Consider the following 25,656-nt stretch of genomic DNA (forward strand, 5'->3'; position numbering starts at 1 on the left):
GTTAACAAAAATCCACTGTTTGCACATCAATGTGGATCAACATCATTCTGCCTACCTTGTTTGCGCACATCCTCCACGGCAGCCACCAACTCTTCTTTGAGATCTTGACTCTCCTTAGCAATCTGTTCACCCTTCTCCAGGAAATTCTGGGTGGCTTGCTCTACAGATGCAGCCAGTACGTGGGCTTTCTTTGACCTCCCTTTCTTTTTACCAGATGGGCCTTTGTTGCTTGTGTTGACAAGTGTCGTCACCTTAAATGCAAAAGAAAAGAAAAGAAAAAAAAAACAAACAGAAGCCCCAAATTGTAACATCACTCTGCAAAGGTCGTAAGAAACATGATGCTATCACAAACAATTTCTAAATATTTCATGTCTATTAAGTCATGTAATTTAGTTATGAAATTCATGTCAGATAGCCTTATCAATGCATTAGTTTACAAATAAACAATTGTTATTTATTTCACATAGGAAATAAATCACATAAATGAAGTACAAACAGTAGACTTGCCACCTGTTCAAAGTTTCCAGTTCACTGGAGGTTGTACTTTCACACATTGACAAGAAAAGTGCTCACTGGTGTCAACAACCTCAGGGAAGCAAGAAATAAATGCAAAAACATAGAACTGTCTCTGAGACAAATGAAGAAAGCCAATATTCAGTCTTGAGTCCAGGAAGTCAGGGCAGAGACGAAGGACCAATTTCAAACAGTGGGCAGTCAATACTCACTACTTTTGTATTACTTTCCAAGAATTTTGCTATTTCTGATTATATTTTATAAAAATAAAATTGTAAATTTGACGTGGGGAGACTAAATGATTTAGTTAACTAGCTAAAGTTTCCAGATTCAAAATTAGATTTGCATTTATTATCACTCCTTTTCTAAGTATCATAATTTGGATACATATCTCATCTACAAAACTTCTTTTAGCATGATATTTTAAGTAATTTAATTTGCTAACAAAGCTTTTAATATCTTTCAAGTAACTTGTTATCTTCAATAGAATTCTAAAGCTCTATTTTCTACCAGTGAGTGGTTTGGAAAGGAAATGAATGCAACTGTCCCATATTCTGTTCAGCAAAAGCTGCCAGTCATGTTTAGTGCTGTATTTTTTTATCAGTTTCATAAAAATGTGGGATTTTGTGGTCTATTTCCATTGACATTTATCCTGGTTAGCAGACTAGAGATTTTCTTGGAGGTTATCAAGAAAGTCAGCCCACAGAGAAGTTCCAAATACCACAGCTTCTTATGTTTACTCCAAATCCCAGCACAAGCAGTGGGATTAGACAAAGTCTCAATTAATATCCATGCAGTTTATAGGGAGAAGAGATAACACCAAATAAAAAAGAAACAGTGTTGAATAAATGTGCACTAAGATGATGGATACAGGTAGAATCAACACTTAAGCAGTGATTAATGCAGTGTTGACAGCTGTCATATCCAGCTCCCCTTTGACTGCAAAATAATTAGATACAGTGAATTGAAGAAAGACTATATAGGAAAATTTAAGTACAGACACTAGATCAAAAAAGTAAAACCATTAAAAAATAAGAATGTCAGACAACAGTGGAGAGGTTGTAAAATGTATATACAGGGAGGGATACATGCTGTCTTCAATTCCACCCACAATGACACAACCACTAGAAAACAGCTTGTGACAGACGTTGCTTTTCTCAGTCACAAAGTAATAGTATTCTCCTTAGGGAGATGTACGCTAATACATTAACACAGCACTCTTCCAGGAACCTCAGCTCTACAACAGACAAGACCTGGATACAAACACATAGGTCCCCTAAGCAAATCCAGGAACCCTCTCCAAAATCTCATTTTAGGCTAAGTCCTTTATAATTAAAAAATATTACTTCCCATTTTCTTCTTTATCTGATTTATTTTCATTGTATACACCATTTTTAGAAGTTTTGCAATTTGATTTTTTTGACTTCCCAAATTAGAAGGAAGGAGGGAACTCTTCATTTTAGGTTTTAGAAGGGAATCTGATAGTGAAGCTGCCAAAAATTTAAAAGCTATGTCATAGGTTTTGTTTTGGTTGAGGCAAGCAAATTTCAGCTCTTATTTGATGGCACATTATTGTTCTAAGGAAACCCAGGTCATGCTTACACAAAAACCTGCATTAAGTTTCAGTTATATAGAAAAAATAATTATGGAGGCCGGCACCGTGGCTCACTAGGCTAATCCTCCAACTGTGGCGCCGGCACACCGGGTTCTAGTCCTGGTCGGGGCGCTGGATTCTGTCCCAGTTGCCCCTCTTCCAGTCCAGCTCTCTGCTATGGCCCGGGAGTGCAGTGGAGGATGGCCCAAGTGCTTGGGCCCTGCACCCGCGAGGGAGGCCAGGAGAAGCACCTGGCTCCTGGCTTCGGATCAGCGCGATGCGCCGGCTATGGCGGCCATTGGAGGGTGAACCAATGGCAAAGGAAGACCTTTCTCTCTCTCTCTCTCTCTCTCTCTCTCTTTCTCACTGTCCACTCTGCCTGTCAAAAAAAAAATTATGGAATATTACCAGGAAGTTTCTAAGAAAATAGGATTACTACCAAAAGAAACAAAATAATTGAATTCTCTTTTAGTAAAATTTCATATTTACTCATGGGTGGAAGAGCAGGATGGGAGAAAACAGGACAGGAAGAAAGCAATGGGTTTCCACTGAAATTCATTTCTTTTTTATTTCTTTTTTCTTTTTAAATTTTTTAAATTTTTTTATTTTTTTGACAGGCAGAGTGGACAGTGAGAGAGAGAGACAGAGAGAAAGGTCTTCCTTTGTCATTGGTTCACCTTCCAATGGCCGCTGCGGCCGGCGCATCGCGCTGATCTGAAGCCAGGAGCCAGGTACTTATCCTGGTCTCCCATGGGGTGCAGGGCCCAAGCACTTGGGCCATCCTCCACTGCACTCCTGGGCCACAACAGAGAGCTGGACTGGAAGAGGAGCGACTGGGATAGAATCCAGCGCCCCGACCGGGACTAGAACCCGGGGTGCCGGCGCCATAGGTTGAGGATTAGCCTAGTGAGCCCTGGCTGCCAGCCAAATTAAAGAATTTTCAATGACAAAAACCATTACTCAGTCCATAGATGCATTCACCACATCTCAAGTAAGTTAGGGAGTGTCAGAATTAACAATTCTCATCAAATGTAGTCAGCTTCCGTGAGGATGTAGTTGGATCTATGACTGGATGCTTTGAGCAACTGGAGCATCATGAAAAAAGTTCTTATTACAAAGATGGTTGGCACAGTTGCAGCCCAGGTGCTGGAATTACAGGTAGCCGTGCCTAAGGTTAGATATTCAGACTTTGGGTAGATGGTAATTACAGACTTTAAGTGTTTATTGCAGCTTAATGCCAGCCTCTTATAATGGTTTATTCTATGGAAATCCTTGGCTGAAAATTATGCCTCCTATTACCCTAACCAGGGATCCTCTGTAAGCTCCACATTCAACTTCCACCCAAGGCGAGCCTCATTCACGATTCACATACTTTCCTTTCCTCTCTATCAATGTGTAAACACATTTTTTGGTTCAGTAAAGGAAAAACAGAAAATGCAAATGCCAGACTAGGACTAACAGTATAAATATGCAGAAGTGGACAGGATGCTTTCCAAGGCAGTAGGGAGATCAGTCATACTTAAGTGTAAGGCTAACCTATGAATGTGATAGGAAGTAAGGTTAAATAGATATGGTAGAACAAACTTTGAAAGGCTTTCAAATCCAACTTAGTGAGTTCAGATTTTGTTAGTTACTGCCAACTGTTTTTACATAGAAACATATGTTTAAAGTGCTCGTTTCTCTTTCCAATCATTTTCCAGCCCACTGAAATTTCACTTTCCTCCAGACACCTCCTGCAGCAAAGTCCTCCTCAACTGATGCCTCACTAAGGTAATTAATATGTTCTCAATGTCAAATTATTTTTATTTTATCATAACACTCTGCCACATTTAATGCTATTGACTCAAATTCATTCCCTCCTGGAAATGTCTCCTGAACAATTCTTTAAAAATAATTTTTCATTCTCCAAACTCATATAGCTTGAAAAGGGATATACATTACCCATCAACAAACTTATTTCTCTTTTTGAAGATTTATTTTAATATTGTTTAAGTTATTTGAAAGGCACAGTTACAAAGAGAGAGATATCTTCCTTCTGCTGATTCACTCCCCAAATGGCCTCAACAGCCAGAGTTGGGCCAGGCCAAAGCCAGGAGCATTGTGTTCATCCAGGTCTCCCACATGGGCGCAGGAGCCTAGGGACTTGGGCCATCTTCTGATGCTTTTCCCAGGCCATTAGCAGGGAGCTCGACTGGAAGTGGAGCAACTGGGACATGAACCAGTGCCCATATAGGATGCCAGAGTCACATTTGGTGGCTTTACCTGCTACAACACAATGCCAGATCCTCTGTACCCATCTTTATCTCTCCTTCTCCCATACCAAGAAAAGCCTGCTGCTACCATGACCCCTTCAAACTAACCTGATCACACCCTGTAGAACTCCATTTCATTAACTATGCCCTCTCTGCAGGTTCTTTAACCTTGGCCTATCAGGATACCCAACTTCTCTTAAGCCACATCCCAAGTATTTCCTCAATCTTACCCTTCATATTAAAGCTAAGAAAGCCTACAGATCACAGATCCGTGGGACACTGAGAATGATGGTCTCAATGAAAACTGACCACAGAAAACGCAGCAATAGTCAGAGGATGGCCATCATTGTTTCCAGAGGTGATGATGGTGTGATTTGGTATTAATCTAACACCCAGTCTGCTATGCACTGCTCATCATCCATTGTCCTAAGAGTAGACCTAGCATTCCCGAGCAATGGCAGCAATGCAGCAGGCAATGCCTTTTCATTCTTTCTTTTGTTGCACTGTGTTTTACTATAAAACAATGTCTCATCTCAGCGTATGTCTTCCACTTTATCAGTTCTCAGTTTCTAGGATTTTTTTAAAAAATTTTTTGTGAGGCATGGGAAGAGAAAGAGACAGAGACAGTGAAAGAAGAGAAATACACGCAACGGTCATCTCAGCCAGGATCATGAATTCAATCCAAGTCTCCAAAAACAGATGGCAAGAACCCAATTATTTGAGCCATCACTACTGCCTCCCAGGAACTGCATTATTAGGAAGCTTGAGTCAATTGCCTGAACTTGGAATCAAACCCAAGTACCTCAATATGCGATGGGGAGTCTTAACCACTCAACACTTGTTCCCTGTTTCTAGGTGCTAAAATCTCCATAGAAATGGTATAGTATTTCTCCAAAATAATATGCAATAATAAGGGCATCATTGGCACTTCGCTTGGCAAATTTATCATTTCAGACCCAAATCTGCAAAAGTGTAGCTTACCTAAACCTTACCCATAGGGAAGTCAACTGACAAATGGTAATACCTTTATATTCCAAGTGAGCCAAGAACAGCACCAGTGTCACCTGGGCTTGTTAGAAATGTAGGGTTTCCCTGCACCCCATGGGAGACCAGGATAAGTACCTGGCTCCTGCCATCGGATCAGCATGGTGCACCGGCCGCAGCGCACCAGCCGCGGCGGCCATTAGAGGGTGAACCAATGGCAAAAGGAAGACCTTTCTCTCTGTCTCTCTCTCACTGTCCACACTGCCTGTCAAAAAAAAATAATAAAATAAATGTAGGGTTTTAGGCCCCAACCAAGACCTAGACACATTAATATCTGAGAAGCTTTGAATTCTAATACAGTTATTTTCCAACTTTATCATGCCCAAAATTCACCTAAATGCTTATCAGAGGAAATGCAAACTGTTTAGAATGTCTCTAAAAATCAAAGAAATATTCAACTATGTCCATGATTCACTATTATGCACTAAGATAAAACAAAATAAATTTACATTGTTTCAAGAAAGTATAGAAACAAATATTAAACCACGTTAAACACAATATATTTTCCAATCAACACTGTGCTAGTTAAAGGGTTGAAATGACTCAGAAAGCCCATCCTCCACAAATTCATCATCTTTTACTGCAGTCTTTGATTGACAAGGGCATGTGGCTTGACATTTTTATTCTTTAAGGTTAGTGGGCTTTAACACAGGGCACACAACACTTTACAGAGTGCAGCAGGCAATCAGTAGGATTCAGGAAAAATATCAGGACTCTATATTGGTTTTGTCCAAACTAATTTTTTAAAAATTTTAAATAAGTTAATGTTTCACATAAGGACTTACACGGGCACCACCACCCCACCCCTAGTCAAAGGATCACATTTAATAAACAGGCTATCTTTAAGAAAGCAAAAAGGTTCACAAATAAAAGCATTGACAGTGGTGACCTTATATCTATTCCTGGTTAAGTGGATTTAGGGATTATTTTATCTGGTTTTCACACACACAAACATACACCCCTTTACAAAATGGAATAGAGATTTAAAAGACTCCTGCAAAGAAATTGAAGCTTGAAGATAGTATAAATCCAAGCACAAGTGAACTATCTGAAAATTCACCGATGATACTCCTATTCCTTTTGCAAGGTTTTTGTTAGCTGAATCATGAGGCTTAAAAAAAAGTCTAAAGAGAGCTGAGTTGAAGTATGTTTTAGATCCATTTATGCTAACAATGAATCTCACCAAGTTTCTTAATTGCTAACAATGGTTTAAAACAATTATTACTTAAAAAATAATCCTAAGAAGGCAAGCATTTGGGGAGTTAAGCAGTGGACAGGGGATGTCTCAGTCTCCCAGTCTCTTTCATCACTTCTGTCTGTCTTTAAATAAGTAAAATAAAGATTTTTAAAAAGTGATCAATTTAGCATAAAAGTGAAGCATTAAAAAAACCCAGGGGTGGATGCTTAGATAAGTAGCTTAAGCCACGGTGGGAGATGCCTGCATCCCATTTTGGAGGACATTCCATATTGGAACTTTGCTGCTATTTCAAATTCTTGCACTCCCTGTGAGGTGATGTCTCAAGAAATGGGTTCCTACCACCCACATGGGAGATCATAATTGAGTACTCAGCTCCTGGCTTTGGTTGTCCTGCCACTGAGGCATTTGGGGAGTGACCAGAGGATGGGACCTCTATCTGTGTTTGTTTCTGCCTCTAAAAAAATAAATAAAGCTAAAAGTTTGTGTTTAGAACAATGAACATCATCCCATGGTCCTTGTGTCCAATTTGCTAGTGTTGTTTATCATAGCCTGTTCTGACATTTTACCTACATCCTTTTTCCTATGTTATCTTTAATCTCAGAATCTAAACTCCAAGATTTTGAGATAAAAAGTAATGGATATGCATATGATTCTATTATAAGTTTTATCATAAACAAAATAAACTTATTTGGATTTAAATCAGAACTGGTTGCCTATTGAAAGATTTGGAGAAATACTGTTCAAAATGGCCTGGGAGGATTTTTTAAGTACTAGAAATAGGTTGGTTTTGTGTGTGTGTGTGTGTGTGTGTGTGTGTACAATTTATACTTATATAGTTTGGGCCAAGTGCTCCTTTGTCAAAACTCATAAAACTGTAAAATAAAGGCATTTTAACATATGAAAATTGTAGCTCAAGAAATTGATTTAAAATCAAAATTCCATGTTAAATTTTAGTTGCATTATTTTCTAGCATGATACACTATTTTTCCATATCAAAATATATGGTATAACTATGTACTTTATCCTTTTCATGTTGAGAGGCAGAGACTGTGCTTGACACATTTAACACATATGCTCTATCAAGATCTTCCCTTTGACCCATGAATTACATGTTCAAAAATATTTTAAATGAAAATACATATGACTTTAAACATTCTATTTTAATTGGCACGTTTGAAACAATTGAGATATCCAAAGTTTATTTACAAATAGGACACTATAAGTGTCCTGTGACTTAAATACAAAGATATTTGCAGTATTATGATTGCACTGCTGTTTTTATAACTATAGATGTTACATTAATGTGTATTTTAGCATACCATTTCATTAGTTTAAAGAAACAAGCAGTCTTATGAGACTATAAATTTATAAATATATAAGATAACTCAACTATACTGACAAGTATCAAAATTGCAGATACTTATATTTTTAGTGTCTTTTGTATTTACTACTTGTTGAATTCTTTAGTGGAGAGTTACCTCGTGCTTATAAAAAACTGAAAGTATGTCACTGTAAAAATTAAAAGAAAAATAAGAAAAGGAGGAGAAAGGTTGGGAGAGAAGAAGGGAGGGTATGGTATGAAATATCACTATGCTCTTAAAACTGCATATATAAAATACAAAAAAAAAGTATTGCAAAAATTAAAGAAAAAAAGAAAAGAAAGAGAGAAGGAGGTTTGGGGGAAGGAAGAAGGGAAACAAGTATGGTTATCTCCTTAGAACTGTATGAAATGCATGACACCTGTTATCTCTAAAAATGAAAAAAATATATTAAAAAGGGAAGCATCCAGAAAGATAGCTAATTTAGTTATATATGTGTTTATTCTAAATGAAAAGTATTTTTTACTATCAATAATGAAAAAGACTGCCAGACAGTATCTTTTTCCTTTGAGAAAAATGTGAAACTATACTTTCAAGCCTCCTTTAGAGTTGATGTGGTCAGTTGATAAATTCTAGCCAATGGAATGTGAACACCAATGATGGGTGCTTTTCTCAATACGACCTATAAAATCCTTCCTTTTTTTTTCCCTGTAAGTTGACAATCTTGAAAGTACTGAAGATGATGAAGCCATCAGTGGGAAGGGACCTAAATTCCTAATTTCCCTTGGAAAAGAATGACTCATGGATTAGAAATATTTATTTGATAGGTAGTGAGGCACATAATTTGCATATGAATATTGTTAAGTCCCTGATATTTTGAGGTTTATCTATTATAGCAGCAAATTATAACTGTATTATTCTAGCATTTATAGTTAATACATAGAAAAGTTTATATTTTAAATATTTATATTACATAATACAACTAATATATATTATTTTTTCAGAAACATACACTCATTTAGGACAAAAACACACACACACACTCTACTTATATATACACACAAAGAGACATGTACAGACATTTTTGGTTCTTTCATTGTTTTAACTTAGTGTGACAATATTTGGTAGAGAAAGGTTGAATGCTAGTCTCATACTTTTAATGCAGTTTTACATAGTTCTCTCTGTGAATTTCTGGATTTAAGTTCCCATTTTCCATTGGATAACATTTTAAACAGGCATGCTCTTGTTCTTACATGATTTTGGCAAACCATTTTCTACACATTTCAGTGACTTAGGAATAAATCGACTTCTTCTTTCTAGGGTTTCTCAGAGCAAGAAACAAACAATAAAGAAGTAAAGTTCACAAATCTAGATTTTTCAAATCAGATTATAGGTTTTTTCATAAAGTAGATGTGGAAGTACAGATTCATAAAGAAATATTTAAAATATAAAGCTTGAAGGAGCCAATGAATGCCTTTGTAACTTGTGACATTAGCATAGATATTGTTAAATATATGGGTAAATATAGGTATATATAATAATATCTGCACTCATTAATCCAATGTCTTTACAATGTCATTTTAAAATGTCTCTTACAGACTGCAAGGATTTTACTCTTATATGACTTGAGGACAGCACTGTAGTTTCTGCTAGATAGGAGAACTATAACTGAATAATTTTTTTTTTTTTTACTTTTTTTAAAGATAGAATAACAGAGAGGGTGACACACACACAAACACACACACACACACAGAGAGAGAGAGAGAGAGAGAGAGAGAGAGAGAGAAAGAACTTCCAACTGCTAGTTTACTCCCCAAATGGATGCCACAGCTGGGGCTGGGCCCCAGCAAAGCCAGGAGCCTGGAACTCCATCCAGGTCTCCCACATGGGTGCAGGGACCCAAGTGCTTAGGCCATCTTTTACTGCTTTCCCAGGGGCATTAGCAAAGAGCTGGATCAGAAGTGGAACAGCCAGCACATGAGCTGGCCATCATACGAAATGCTGGTGTTTCAGTCATTGGCTTAACTCACTGCACCAAAATTCCAGCTCCTGAATATTTATTTTAGCTCTTAAAGAGACAAACTGGGGCTGGCGCTGAGGCACAGTGGGTTAAGCTGCCATCTGCAGCACTAGTATCTCACAAAGGCACCAGTTCGAGTCCTGGCTACTACACTTCCAATTCAGCTCCCTGCTAATAAGCCTGGGAGAGCAGTGGAGGATGGCCCAAGTGCTTGGGTCCCTGCACCCACATGGGAAGACCTGGAAGAAGCTTCTGGCTCCTGGCTTCGGATCGGCACAGCTCCAGCCATTGCAGCCATTTGGGGAGTGAACCAGAAGATGGAAGATTCTCTCTCTCTCTCTCTAACTTTGCCTTTCATATTAATAAAAAAATAAATCTTTTAAAAAAATAAAGAGACAAACTGCCATTTTTTTTTTTTTTTGACAGGCAGAGTGGACAGTGAGAAAGAGAGACAGAGAGAAAGGTCTTCCTTTGCCATTGGTTCATCCTCCAATGGCCGCCATGGCTGGCGCGCTGCGGCCAGTACACCGCGCTGATTCGAAGCCAGGAGCCAGGTACTTATCCTGGTCTCCCATGGGGTGCAGGGCCCAAGTACTTGGGCCATCCTCCACTGCACTCCCTGGCCACAGCAGAGAGCTGGCCTGGAAGAGGGGCAACCGGGACAGAACCCGGCGCCCCGACCAGGACTAGAACCCGGTGTGCTGGAGCCGCAAGGCGGAGGATTAGCCTAGTGAACCGCGGCGCCGGCTTGCCATTGGTTTTTACAATTTGAGATAACATGAAACACTTACTGCCAAAGGCTTGAAGATATCCCAAATCTCAGAGTCTCTCCCTCAATATCTACAGTCCTCATGCACCTTACCATCAGCCAACTTTTCAAACTTACTAAATCCTTACTAAGCTTTTGACAGCCTTGCATCTTCCATTTCTATCCATCCATAAGCATCTTAAGTCACTCCTTTTCTTTGAATTAAAATGATAAGCAAAATCCAAGGTGTAACCAAACTTACAACCCTCCAGTGAAGCCAGGTTATGTGGTTAGGCACAAGCTACCATACCTTCCATTGTCACTTAGATATGCATTATGGGTTTTGTGGCTAGACTGTTAATCAAATTGAGTTTTGTATAGAAAAACACATTAATCAGTTTGAAGAATTAGAAGCAGATCAACCATGCTCAGCACAAACTGGAGATGATAATATATGACTCCTGAAGACAACACTTCTAATTAAAAAATGAAAGTAAAGAATTGATGAAATCATTCTTGCAACAGCATGCTTTGCTCATTTTTATTGTATTTGCTAAAGATAGTATTTTTCCCATTAAGTTTGCAGAAAAACCACTTTCAAAAGTTACAAATTGCAAAGCAAAGAAATATTGCAATTACTCCACTCTACCCTTTGCCTTTCCAAAAACAACACATCAAATACTATATGGCTTGGAGATTTTAGCCTAATCCTGCTTACCTTAAGCCAACAATAAAACAGAGGATAAGGGGACCATCAGATTATTCCAAAGCAACAGGATTTAGAATTAATTTGCTTTTTCTTACTTAATGTTTTATATTATTTAAAGAAATTCCCCAGCAGGGACCTGGGTATATAAACTTCATATTAACAGGCAAAAATGATTTACTTATTTTCTCACATTGTATAGTAGCCATTAAATTTCTCTCTCTCTTCTTCCCTTTGTTTCTCTCTCTTTCTTCTCTCATCTCCATTTTCTCTGTACCCCTCTGTGGAGCATGATAGGATATCTAGCCTTTCTAGTTTTCTGATGTGTATATGTACTACATTGACTTTTACTGTTTTGTTAAATGACACATTTATTTACATATTTTTTAAGATTTACTTATTTATTTGAAAGGCATAGTTACAGAGAGGCAGAGAGAGACAGAGAGGTCTTCCTTCCACTGGTTCACTCCCTACATGGCCGCAATAGCTGGAGCTGGGACAATTCAAAGTCAGAAGCCAGGAGCTTATTCCTGGTCTCCTATGTGGGTGCAGGGGCCCAAGGACTTGGGCCATCTTCTACTGCTTTCCCAGGCCATAGCAGAGAGCTGGATGAGAAGTGGGGCAGCCAGTACTCAAACCGGCACCCATATAGGATTCCAGCACTGCAGGCGGTGGCTTTACCTGCTATGCCACAGTGCTGACCCCCAAATGATACATATTTAAATGATACTCTGTCAAATACTGGTCACTATGAAATATTTAAAATGTAAATTAAAATCTATCTTTTGAAGACACTGATAAGGAATTTTAGATTATTAATACACTCAAAAATATAGCTGGAACTAGTACTAAAATGAAAAACATCTAAATCTTTAGCATTTACTGAAAAAGAACCTATGTCATGATGAATGATACAATATTTACTTGGATACATTTAACATACAACCTACTAAGATATGCAAAATGGAATGTTTCCCTATGAGTATATACAGTATAACTTTTTATTCAAAAACAAAAAGTAGAAAAAACATTAAAATTTCATCCTTTTTTAAAGATTTATTTATTTATTTGAAAGGCAGAGTTACAGAGAGTCAGAGAGAGAGAGAGAGAGAGAGAGAGAGAGAGAGAAATCTTCCATCCATTGCTTCACTCCCCTATTGACCACAAAGGCTGCAGCTGTACCAATCCGAAGCCAAGAGCCAGGAGCTTCTTCCAGGTCTCCCACACAGGTGCAGGGGCCCAAGGACTTGGGTCATCTTCTAGTGCTTTCCCAGGGCCATAGCAGAGAGCTGGACGAGAACTGGAGCAGCCAAGATTCAAACCAGTATCCATACAGGATGCCGCCATTATAGGCAACAGCTTTACTTGCTACACTGCAGCACAGGCCCCCAAAATCTCATCCTTTTCATAGTTGATTACTTTCTATTCTAAAACCAAAACAAGCTATGATTAGTAGGGTAATCCTCCTCTTTCTTAAGAGAACACTAATTACTACATGCTCTCCAGATATGCACATCTCATAACATATATGCATCACAAACATTTGAGAATAAGGAAATGAAAGCATTTTCTCTGTGACTTGGATAAGAACATCAAAGTACTGAGAAATCTGCCTATTGGAGGTCTCGAAGCCAGGAAGAAAAAAAAATACAGGTTTTAATTTGTCTGACACTAGCAGTTTATTCCCTTAAGATAATGGTCAACACACTTGCCTCATTTTATACACCATACAAATTTCTGAAGCCACATTCAATTGCTTTTATGGCAAGAAAACAGATGTGGCTGCACAATTTAATTATAGTATGCATGACATATCCCTTTTAGAAGACTCCCTTGTTTTTCAATAATTGCATCATCTACTGACATTTTCTGATTTCGATATGTAAGTGTACATCATTATTCTCCCATTAAGGTACAAAATGCTGGTAAAATGCCAATGACTTGAGAAAAGACCACATTGACATTTTACTGTTAGGGCCATCTTCTTTATGGCTAGAACACCAGCCTTTCACTTGAATGCACTGCCACCTTGTCAAGCTATGTTCCTTAAGCGTTGCTTCATGAGGCATCAAGGTTTCAGAGAACTGTTGATGAAATAAAGGGGGAAATGAGCAGGCTGTAATTATGCTTGTCAGGATTCTTCTTGTGAAACTTTATTTGGACAATTCAGAAAAAAGAAAGCAACACATTTTCTAATCCAGAATAGCATTTCTCTTTGAAATTAGTACTAGGCTTCAAATTGCAAAATGGGGCATGGATGATCAGTTATTGAAGCATTCAATATTGCAAAGTAAAATGTCAGGAAAAGGATGGGCATGGGGTAGAGGAAGAATATACAGGCTTTGAAGCCTGCTATTTCATATCTGGTTAAGAAATAACTGAATCTGAGACTCAGTTTCCCATTTTCAAAAATAAAATTGAAGGGCTGGCACTGTGGCACAGCAGGTTAAAGCCCTGGTCTGCAGTGCCGGCATCCCATATGGACACCAGTTCAAGTCCTGGCTGCTCCACTTCCAATCCAGCTCTCTGCTGTGACCAGGGGAAGCAGTAGAAAGTAGCCCAGGTCCTTGGGCCCCTGCACCCATGTGGGAGATGCGAAAGAAGCTCCTGGCTCCTGGCTTTGGATCAGCTCAGCTCTGTCCATTGCAGTCATTTGGGGAGTGAACCAGTGGATGGGAGACCTCTCTCTCTCTCCCCCTTTTCCTCCTTCTCTCTCTCTCTCTCTCTCTCTCTCTCTCTCTCTAACTCTGTATTTTAAATAAATAAAATAAATCTTTAAAAAAACATTGAAAATTTATACCTCATAGGGATTTGGGGAGGTTTAATTTGCTCTGTAAGCAAAGGGATACTCCAAAAAATACTTAACAAAACCATCAAGAAAGAGTCCTGGATATGGATATGAGATCAAAATATATATAAATTTGAGGAGAGAGAGAAATCACTCTCCCACCCACTGTCTCATTCTGGCAATAACTGGGGCTTGGTCAGACTGAAACCAGGAGCTGGCAACACAATCAGAAATTTTACCAGAACACAATCTGAGTCTCTAATGTGGATGTCAGTAACCCAAGTACTTGAGCCATCACCTGCCACCTCCCGGGGTGCACACTAGCAGGAACCTGAACTCAAGAGCAGAGCCAAGATTGCAATATGGAGGGAATTCCAAACAGTATCTTAACTACTAGGCCAGATACTTGCCACATAGGTTAGAATGTCTGAACTTGAGCCTCAGACCATTTGCTTGGTAAATGAGTAATACTGAACTCAAGTTGTATGATCAAACAATAACAATATCAGTGGTCAACAATATCTTTAGGTTTATATTTTTCAGCTATAAATTAAAATATATCCCTAATTTGCTTCAAATTCTTATACTGTATATACTAATAAAATAAAATTCCTGATTTTGGTACATAATGTATTGTGTGAGAGAGACTCAAACAAATTAAAGAATATTAATTTAATAGTGGATTTCCTTGTGTAAAAATTAAGAGGGGTTAATAAATTAATGAGAAACCTCCTTTTCTGAGATCTTTCCAGGTAATTTAAGTGGTGTGCCTGAAGCTGTTCATGACAGTTTCTGCTGATTCCCAGGCTACACTAGTCTTTTATCCTGGTGTTTTATGAAATTCCTTAATACAGGTGATAATTCTATTAAGATATGCACTTTATTTATATATCCATACAAAATCATTAAATGAGACTAATACCAAAATCTAATCCCTTTGTTATAAGCAATACATAATTCACATATATTTTCTTTCCAATTTTATAAAGTAGAGACTAATTCAACTTTTCAAACTAAATATTTTCATCTTTAAGCTATATTTTTAGCACCATGCAGGAGACTGTGAGAAGTGGGGGCTCAGCTAAACCAGGAAGTCTTAAGCAGGTGTTTAATTGGACTAATTAAGCAACTCGTAGTCACTTCCGGTTTTCCATTTGCTCTTTGTGAATACAGATAAGCACTACAACTGATTGCCTAATTAGACTACTTAAAACCAACTCACTTTTTATATCCAAGGAATTTTTTAATCCACAATTATAACCTATATATTATGCTCCAAGCATAATATGTGGTCTGGAGTTTTATGTTTTATATATAAAATTCTCTCTACATATAGAGAAAAATCAGATACATAAATGCATAACCTACCAGTCCACCCATCTAAATAAATTATATATATATATATATATATATATATATATATTTGTCTCTATATATATTTAGAGAGAATGCACTTAGGTAGAATTGAACTTGCAATTCCACAGGAATTCACTTCAATGCTTTTCATTGCTAAAGTGATGCCAATCTATTGTCAAAGACTAAATGTTTGTCTTCTGAATATAAATAGCTCAAGAAAAAGCCTATGCCTGGAGATCTGCTGGCTAAGTTCTACATGTTATTTGTGTTTAAATCCAAATTACTCCAATCTCACACGCTGGTACTTAGAGATCCCACTCACAGGTTACCAGATACATGGACAAACGCCCAGACAGCTTTATTCACATGTATTTCCTGAGCAGCATCATTTACTCTCATCATTCTTTGCTTTACCTTGTGCTTTACTGCTTCTTCCTAGAATAACAGAGCACCCCACCGGCAGCCCAGGAGAAGGAACCATAAATTACCTGTGGCAAATCTATGGATCATTGAGATTTCATAAAAAAGAATAAGAGAGCACCTCTAAAGCATTAAGGTGAGTAGGGGAAGGTATTTCATAACAATGCACGGACAATCTAAAAATAAACAATAAAAAAGTAAACTAGGACAGTTTAAAAAAAAGAACAAAAGATGGCCTTTTATACTAAACACATAATTAGATCTGCTCAGAAACCTGAATAAGTACCTAAGGAGACAGTAGCCAGTAATATCCAAGGAGAAGCTCTCAGACCTCATCAAATGCCAAATCTTATGCTACCCATTTATTGTTAACACTGGAATATTAGAAAAGTGTAAGTGACTATTCACCAACTGGCCCTTCTGCCAGTACAGAATGCATGATCCAGTAGCACCCGCTTTGTAACACTTGGGTTGGTTACTTACTACGCCTTCTCTCAATGAATCTGCAAAACTACCCTGAATAAAGATCTCAGTCTTATATCAGAGAGAAGTAACATCAGATGAATTCTTGCTTACTGTCACACAGAAGTCACCAGTACATTCAGGCTGTGTGTCCAGATCTGTTTCTATCACATCCTTCTAGCTTGAACATCAGTTGTTTATGTTTGAATAGCAAGACGGGCTCTGATAATTTAAAGCTGTTTTGTTTCTAATAAAATGTATATACTCCCTCTCTATGCCTTCAGGAACTCCTAGAACCCGAATGTTGGGTTTTTTAATAGTATCCTGAAGATTCCCGACAATATGTTTTAGATTTCTAATTTCCTCGTCTTTTCTTTGGTCTGACTGTATCCTTTCCTGTTCTCTGTCTTCTAAGTCTGATATTCTCTCTTCTGCTTCACCCATTCTGTTTGTAAGGCTCTCTATTGTGTTTTTCATTTGATCTATTGAATTCTTCACTTCAGTCACTATCACAGTTTCCTGTTGTACTAGTTGTTTCGTTTCATTTTGATTCCTCCTTAATATTTCATTTTCACGAGAGAGATTTTCTATCTTGTCCATTAAGGATTTGTGTAGTTCCAGAATTTGTTTTTGAGAACTTCTTAATGTTCTTATCAATTTTTTGAGATCTGCTTCTTGCATTTCTTCTATGTCATCATCTTCATAATCTTGAATTGGGGTGTCTTTTTCATTTGAGGGCGTCATAGTGACTTCCTTGTTTTTATTACCTCGGTTTTTGCGTTTGTTATTTGGCATATTGGAGATATTTGGTTTCTTCACTGTGGTGCTTTTTCTTGTTATACTATGACTCTAGATTAAGTGGACTATCTGTTTTTGATGGAGCCTTAGGGCTTGAGATGGGTGTGGCCTGAGAGCTCTGTTTGGTGTGCCAAAGGTGACACTCCCAGGTTAGGCGTGGTAAATCTCTCTCTCTCTCTTTTTTTTTTGCTTCAAGAGGGAAGTAATTCCGCACAGCTGAACGAAGTTGGAGGTAGTTAGCAGGCAAATGATATACCCACAGGAGCCAGAGATCGGAAGCTCTTTCCCAAGATCCCCACAGGGAATCTGTTCGGCCCTCAGAGTGGGCTCAAATTCTCCTTCAGCCTCCCACTGGGTTGCCAAAGTTACGGAATTGTAGCGTCTCTGGAGAGTGCTCACGTGAATTCCGTGAGTTCTCTCCCCCACCGTCTCTTTTTTCACAGTCTCAGTTCAGTAGCACCACAAATTTACTAGGTCCTAATCTCCTGTTAATTCGCCCCGCCCAGAGTCAGGTTGGAAAGCTCACAGCAAAAGATCACAGGGAATTCAAAGCATATATTAGAACTTATCTTTGGCAAATGGCAGGGCAAAGTTACCACTTATCATTAGTCACATTGAACGTGAATGGCCTGAACTGTCCAGTTAAAAGACACCGATTGGCTGATTGGGTTAAGGAACAAAACCCATCTATTTGCTGCTTACAAGAAACACATCTTTCCAACAAAGATCCATACAGACTGAAAGTGAAAGGCTGGAAAAAGATATACCATGCCAACAGAAATGAAAAAAGAGCGGGTGTAGCCATCTTAATATCGGACAACATAAACTTTACCACAAAAACTGTTAAGAGAGACAAAGAGGGACACTATATCATGATTAAGGGATCAATTCAACAGGAAGATATAACAATTATCAATGTATATGCACCTAACTACAGGGCACCAGTTTATCTAAAAGATTTATTAACGGACTTAAAGGGAGACTTAGACCCCAATACAGTAGTACTGGGGGACTTCAATACTCCACTCTCAGAAATAGACAGATCATCCGGTCAGAAGATCAACAAGGATACAGTAGATTTAAACGACACTATAGCCCAAATGGATCTAACAGATATATACAGAACTTTCAATCCTACAGCTAAAGATTTTACATTCTTCTCAGCAGTACATGGAACCTTCTCTAGGATTGACCACATGCTAGGCCATAAAGCAAGTCTCAGCAAATTCAAAAGAATTAGAATCATACCATGCAGCTTCTCAGACCATAAAGGAATGAAGTTGGAAATTACCAACTCAGGAATCCCTAGAGCATACGCAAACACATGGAGATTGAACAACATGCTCCTGAATGAACAATGGGTCATAGAAGAAATCAAAAGAGAAATCAAAAACTTTCTGGAAGTAAATGAGGATAACAGCACAACATACCAAAACTTATGGGACGCAGCAAAAGCAGTGTTAAGAGGAAAGTTTATATCAATAGGTGCCTACATCAAGAAATTGGAAAGACACCAAATAGATGAGCTTTCAATTCACCTCAAGGATCTAGAAAACCTACAGCAAACCAGACCCAAATCTAGTAGGAGAAGAGAAATAATTAAAATCAGAGAAGAAATCAACAGGATTGAATCAAGAAAAACATTACAAAAAATCAGCCAAACGAGGAGCTGGTTTTTTGAAAAAATAAACAAAATTGACACCCCATTGGCCCAACTAACTAAAAAAAGAAGAGAAAAGACCCAAATCAATAAAATCAGAGATGAAAAAGGAAACGTAACAACAGACACCACAGAAATAAAAAGAATCATCAGAAATTACTACAAGGACTTGTATGCCAGCAAACAGGGAAACCTATCAGAAATGGATAGATTCCTGGACACATGCAACCTGCCTAAATTGAACCAGGAAGACATCAAAAACCTAAACAGACCCATAACTGAGACAGAAATTGAAACAGTAATAAAGGCCCTCCCAACAAAGAAAAGCCCAGGACCAGATGGATTCACTGCTGAATTCTACCAGACGTTTAAAGAAGAACTAACTCCAATTCTTCTCAAACTATTCAGAACAATCGAAGAAGAGGGAGTCCTCCCAAATTCTTTCTATGAAGCCAGCATCACCTTAATTCCTAAGCCAGAAAAAGATGCAGCACTGAAAGAGAATTACAGACCAATATCCCTGATGAATATAGATGCAAAAATCCTCAATAAAATTCTTGCCAATAGAATGCAACAACACATCAGAAAGATCATCCACCCAGACCAAGTGGGATTTATCCCTGGTATGCAGGGATGGTTTAATGTGCGCAAGACAATCAATGTGATACACCACATTAACAGACTGCAGAAGAAAAACCATATGATTATCTCAATAGATGCCGAGAAAGCATTTGATAAAATACAACACCCGTTCATGATGAAAACTCTAAGCAAACTGGGTTTGGAAGGAACATTCCTCAATACAATCAAAGCAATCTATGAAAAACCCACAGCCAATATCCTATTGAATGGGGAAAAGTTGGAAGCATTTCCACTGAGATCTGGAACCAGACAGGGATGCCCACTCTCACCACTGCTATTCAATATAGTTCTGGAGGTTCTAGCCAGAGCTATTAGGCAAGAAAAAGAAATTAAAGGGATACAAATTGGGAAGGAAGAACTCAAACTATCCCTCTTTGCAGATGACATGATTCTTTATTTAGGGGACCCAAAGAACTCTACTAAGAGACTATTGGAACTCATAGAAAAGTTTGGCAAAGTAGCAGGGTATAAAATCAATGCACAAAAATCAACAGCCTTTGTATACACAGACAATGCCATGGCTGAGGAAGAACTTCTAAGATCAATCCCATTCACAATAGCCACAAAAACAATCAAATACCTTGGAATAAACTTAACCAAAGACGTTAAAGATCTCTACGATGAAAATTACAAAACCTTAAAGAAAGAAATAGAAGAGGATACCAAGAAATGGAAAAATCTTCCATGCTCATGGATTGGAAGAATCAATATCATCAAAATGTCCATTCTCCCAAAAGCAATTTACAGATTCAATGCAATACCAATCAAGATACCGAAGACCTTCTTCTCAGATCTGGAAAAAATGGTGCTGAAATTTATATGGAGGCACAAGAGACCTCGAATAGCTAAAGCAATCTTGTACAACAAAAACAAAGCCGGAGGCATCACAATACCAGATTTCAGGACATACTACAGGGCAGTTGTAATTAAAACAGCATGGTACTGGTACAGAAACAGATGGATAGACCAATGGAACAGAATTGAAACACCAGAAATCAACCCAAACATCTACAGCCAACTTATATTTGATCAAGGATCTAAAACTAATTCCTGGAGCAAGGACAGTCTATTCAATAAATGGTGCTGGGAAAATTGGATTTCCACGTGCAGAATCATGAAGCAAGACCCCTACCTTACACCTTACACAAAAATCCACTCAACATGGATTAAAGACCTAAATCTACGACCTGACACCATCAAGTTACTAGAGAACATTGGAGAAACCCTTCAAGATATTGGCACAGGCAAAGAATTTCTGGAAAAGACCCGAGAGGCACAGGCAGTCAAAGCCAAAATCAACTATTGGGATTGCATCAAATTGAGAAGTTTCTGTACTGCAAAAGAAACAGTCAGCAGAGTGAAGAGACAATCGACAGAATGGGAAAAAATATTTGCAAAGTATGCAACAGATAAAGGGTTAATAACCAGAATCTACAAAGAGATCAAGAAACTCCACAAAAACAAAACCAACAACCCACTTAAGAGATGGGCCAAGGACCTCAATAGACATTTTTCAAAAGAGGAAATCCAAATGGCCAACAGGCACATGAAAAAATGTTCAAGGTCACTAGCAATCAGGGAAATGCAAATCAAAACCACAATGAGGTTTCACCTCACCCCGGTTAGAATGGCTCACATGCAGAAATCTACCAACAACAGATGCTGGTGAGGATGTGGGGAAAAAGGGACACTAACTCACTGTTGGTGGGAATGCAAACTGGTCAAGCCACTATGGAAGTCAGTCTGGAGATTCCTCAGAAACCTGAAGATAACCCTACCGTTCGACCCAGCCATCCCACTCCTTGGAATTTACCCAAAGGAATTTAAATTGGCAAACAAAAAAGAGGTCTGCACCCTAATGTTTATTGCAGCTCAATTCACAATAGCTAAGACCTGGAACCAACCTAAATGCCCATCAACGATAGACTGGATAAAGAAATTATGGGATATGTACTCTTTAGAATACTATACCGCAGTAAGAAACAACGAAATCCAGTCATTTGCAACAAAATGGAGGAATCTGGAACACATCATGCTGAGTGAAATAAGCCATTCCCAAAGGGACAAATACCATATGTTCTCCCTGATCGGTGACGACTGACTGAACACCAAGAGGGAAACCTGTTGGAGTGAGGTGGACACTATGGGAAATGGTGGCTTGATCAGCATAGCCCTGACTGTTAATGAACAACTTAATACATTATCCCTCTTAGTAGTTTTTTTTTTATCTGTTCTACTTAATATGACTGGTTTAGATCTGTAATTGATGCACAGTTATTCTTAAGTGTTGAAAATTAACTGAAATGTGATCCCTGTTGAACATGGTGGTGGGAATGGGAGAGGGAAGAGATGTATAATTTGGGACATGCTCAGGCTGACTTGCCCCAAGTGGTGGAGTTGGAAGCATACCAGGGGATTCCAATTCAATCCCATCGAGGTGGCAATACCAATGCCATCTCACTGTTCCAGGTGATCAGTTTCAGTTCACAGTTGGTCATGGTGGAGGGACTGGGAGTCAAAGGGAGCACATAGACAAGTCTAGTACCTGCTAACGCTAACCGATGGAGTAAATAAAGGGGAGAGTGATCCAACATGGGAAGTGAGATACTCAGCAGACTCATAGAATGGCAGATGTCCTAAATAGCACTCTGGCCTCAGAATCAGCCCTAAAGGCATTCGGAGCTGGCTGAAAAGCTCATGAGAGTATTTCAGGCATGGAAAGCCAAGACACTCTGGCAAAAGATCTCTGCGAGTGAGATCCCAGTGGAAAGAACAGGTCATCAAAGAAGGAGGTACCTTTCTCTGAAGGGAGGAGAGAACCTCCACTTTGACTATGACCTTGTCTAAACAAGATAAGAGTCGGAGAACTCAGAGGGCTTCCATAGCCTTGGAAACTCATGACTGGAGCATAGGGAGATTACTGATGCCATAGACAGGAGTGTCAATTGGTAAAGTCAACAACAGGAGTCACTGTGCACTTACTCCTCATGTAGGATCTCTATCCTTAATGTGCTGTACATTGAGATTTAATGCTATAACGAGTACTCAAACAATATATTTCACTTTGTGTTTCTATGGGGGTGCAAACTGTTGAAATCCTTACTTAATGCATACTAAACTGATCCTCTGTAAAAAAAAAAAAAAAAAAAAAAAAAAAAAAGAAAAAGAAAAAAAAAAGAAATTCTCAACTCCCAACTTGACTCTCATTGGGATTAAACATGACAATAGGTCTGATCTGATTTCATCATCATTTAAAAAAAATCATCTATTATTTTTCACTTTATGTTTCTGTGTGGGAGCAAACTGTTGAAATCCATACTTGATGTATACTAAGCTGATCTTCTGTATATTAAGATAATCAAAAATGAATCTTGATGTGAACGGAAGGGGAGAGGGAGTGGGAAAGGAGAGGGTTGTGGGTGGGAGGGACGGTATGGGGGGGAAGCCATTGTAATCCATAAGTCATACTTTGGAAATTTATATGCATTAAATAAAAGTTTAAAAAAACAAAAACAAAAAAAAATGTATATACTATGAGCAGTATAATATGCTAAATCTGAAAGACATACATCATCATAGAATTGGAAAAACTTCTATTTACAAAGCTCAAGCAGCTTACTCTTTGGGCCTGGGTTCTCTAAGTGAAACCCATGTGATGAGAGGACTGGAGAAAGCATATTTTATGTTCCCCGCTAGTTGGGATGTGCTATAAGGATGTGTAATATGATGAGAGAAAGCCAGAAAGTCAGAGGCAGCACAGTGACAAGGGGGTGAGACCAGAGGAGTGCCGCAAGGACAAGCCACCCACTGGTGACTGACTCATTCTTTCTTCCAAGTGGTGCTAGTGTTGAACAGAAATATCTCCTGTCGTCAACACTGACTGCGCTCCACCCCTCAGCACCTGAGTCACCCAGACCATTCTGTGTCCTCAGGAAGCTTCCTAGAGGAGCCACCAACTAAAGCAGGAAAACAAATACATTTGTTGGGATACACAGAGCACCAAACCATAGTACAAACTTTAAGGTCTTCAGCCTCTCCTTCCTACAACGTTTTCCCCTAAGCGGTGTCACTTTTTGAGTGAGCAAGCACACTAGAAAAAACCCAGAGGTAACTGCGAATAGACAAGAAACAGGAGAAGCCAAATGGAAAAACACACTGCTAACTGCCAGAGACCACAAGGTACTGTTATGCCCCTCTGGTAAATGAAACAGACATTGTCAGCACTCTCACAGCATGGACTCTAGTAGTCAGGCAAGAAGATATTAGAGTACGTATGTAATACAGATTTTAACCAGTGTGATAAAGGAAAACAAGTGTGTTCTGAGCTACAACAGAAGAGAGAAAGCCTTCTTTAAATGAGTGTTCAGGAAAGAATATAGGCATTAGGTTAGAAGATCTCCAAGAATGGAGATTCTGTGAGATCTGTGAGTACCATTTCATAGTGTTACAGCTCATCAGAATAACTTGGGGAAACTTATATACTCTATTATTATTAATCATGCTAGACCTAGGTCACTCCTCTAGCTAACTGCTTGTTTATGTTAACTCCATGAACATCTTTGAGAATACAATTATCCCTAGCTGAAATTCCCACTGTTCAAGCAAACACAAGGCGTTCCCATTAAATAATAACATTCAACCTGTTCCACCCACTCAACCCATCATAGTTTTCACTGGCCAATTTTAGTATATGGCTTATTAAGCATACTAAATATATTCTGCCTTGTTATAGGTGATAAGCTGATGCCTATCTTATCATTATATGCCATGGCCTCATCGTAAGAATAGCACCTAGTGGGCTTTTAAAACCCTGTAATTCAAATGAATGAAAATGACAACATGCATTCTGCTAAATACTTATATAATTTGTTTTTGAGGGTATGGAATCAAATTCTATGTATATTACTACTGCAGAAAGTTCATTTTAAAAGAAATATTAAGAAATATTGAGAAGCACTATTATAAAAACTTTGTTTCCATTCTTTACTAATATCTTTGTTCTGATAGAGTTTCTAACTGCAAAGATGTATCAAACATTAAATTAAAGCAAGTGTGACATATGATCTGAAGCTTACATGAAGACAATATGTTTCTAGACACACAGAACGGAGAAAGTACCAGACTTCCAACTACCTGAACTGAGCTATAGGAAAGAGAATGTTGCCCCAAACAGAAGCATGATGTGGTGAGAACCATACATTTCTGGACCCCTGAGAGGTTAAATTATAACTTTGGTCTCTTAGATTTTATATTAATTTATAGATGATCATTTCAATATAAAACACACATGACTACACTGTTCTACTTGGCCTTTTCTTGCCTACGTCTTGCCCAGTGTCAACAGAGAGGTAGAAAGATGTCCTGGCTAGCCCTCGGCTCACTTGGCTAATCCACCCACACCCGGGGTTCTAGTCCCGGTCTGGGCGCCGGTTCTATCCCGGTTGCTCCTCTTCCAATGCAGCTCTCTGCTGTGGCCCGGGAAGGCAGTGGAGGATGGCCCAGGTGCTTGGGCACCTGCACCCACCTGGGAGACCAGGAGGAAGCACCTGGCTCCTGGCTTTGGATCGGCACAGCGCACCGGCTATAGGGGCCATTTCGGGGGTGAACCAACAGAAGGAAGACCTTTCTCTCTGTCTCTCTTTCTCTCACTGTCTAACTCTACCTGTCAAAAAAAAAAAAAAAAAAAAAGAAAAAGACAAAGAAAGATGTCCTAAGCATTTGCTGTCCATTTATACAATTTTCTATTGAACACATCAGATATTCTAGATAAAAACATTTGCCTTACCTTGGTTCATTACTAAAAATAAATTAATTTTTAGATATGTACATATTAACATCTTTTATGGTTTTAAAAATAAACCACCAAAGAATGCAACAACAGTAGTTTCAAAAGGGAAAGAAATATATGTTCTGTAGAAGAAGGCTTCTAATTTTGAAGTCTAATTCATTCCTGGGGCTTCTTTAAGTTATAGATTGAATTATAGTAGCTCCCTTTATACCTGAAACTAATGGATAAATGCAGTAAGAGTTCTAACATATTAAAAAGTTGGAGACTAATTACTTTTATCCCCTCTTAGTTATCTGAGTCAGAAAATTTAAAATTTTTAGAATTAATGAGCCAGTTTGACTGATAATT

At 38.5% G+C, this 25,656-nt stretch overlaps 1 protein-coding gene across 4 annotated transcripts in view; it reads right to left on the reverse strand.

Annotated features, from left to right (window-relative positions):
* Positions 1-25,656, reverse strand: part of CTNNA2 (catenin alpha 2) — a 1,277,539-nt gene that overhangs the window by 996,432 nt on the left and 255,451 nt on the right. For 2 of the 4 annotated variants that reach the window (XM_051842709.3, XM_051842710.3), the window contains exon 3: positions 56-251. The exons of the other annotated variants lie outside the window; for them this stretch is intronic. In XM_051842709.3, coding sequence (XP_051698669.1) covers positions 56-251 — 196 coding nt within the window. The remainder of the gene's footprint in view (positions 1-55; positions 252-25,656) is intronic. 4 annotated transcript variants of the gene reach the window in all.

This window comes from Oryctolagus cuniculus, chromosome 2, assembly GCF_051225735.1.
Source record: "Oryctolagus cuniculus isolate XC-2025 breed Fujian yellow rabbit chromosome 2, ASM5122573v1, whole genome shotgun sequence".
Classification (NCBI taxonomy): domain Eukaryota; kingdom Metazoa; phylum Chordata; class Mammalia; order Lagomorpha; family Leporidae; genus Oryctolagus; species Oryctolagus cuniculus.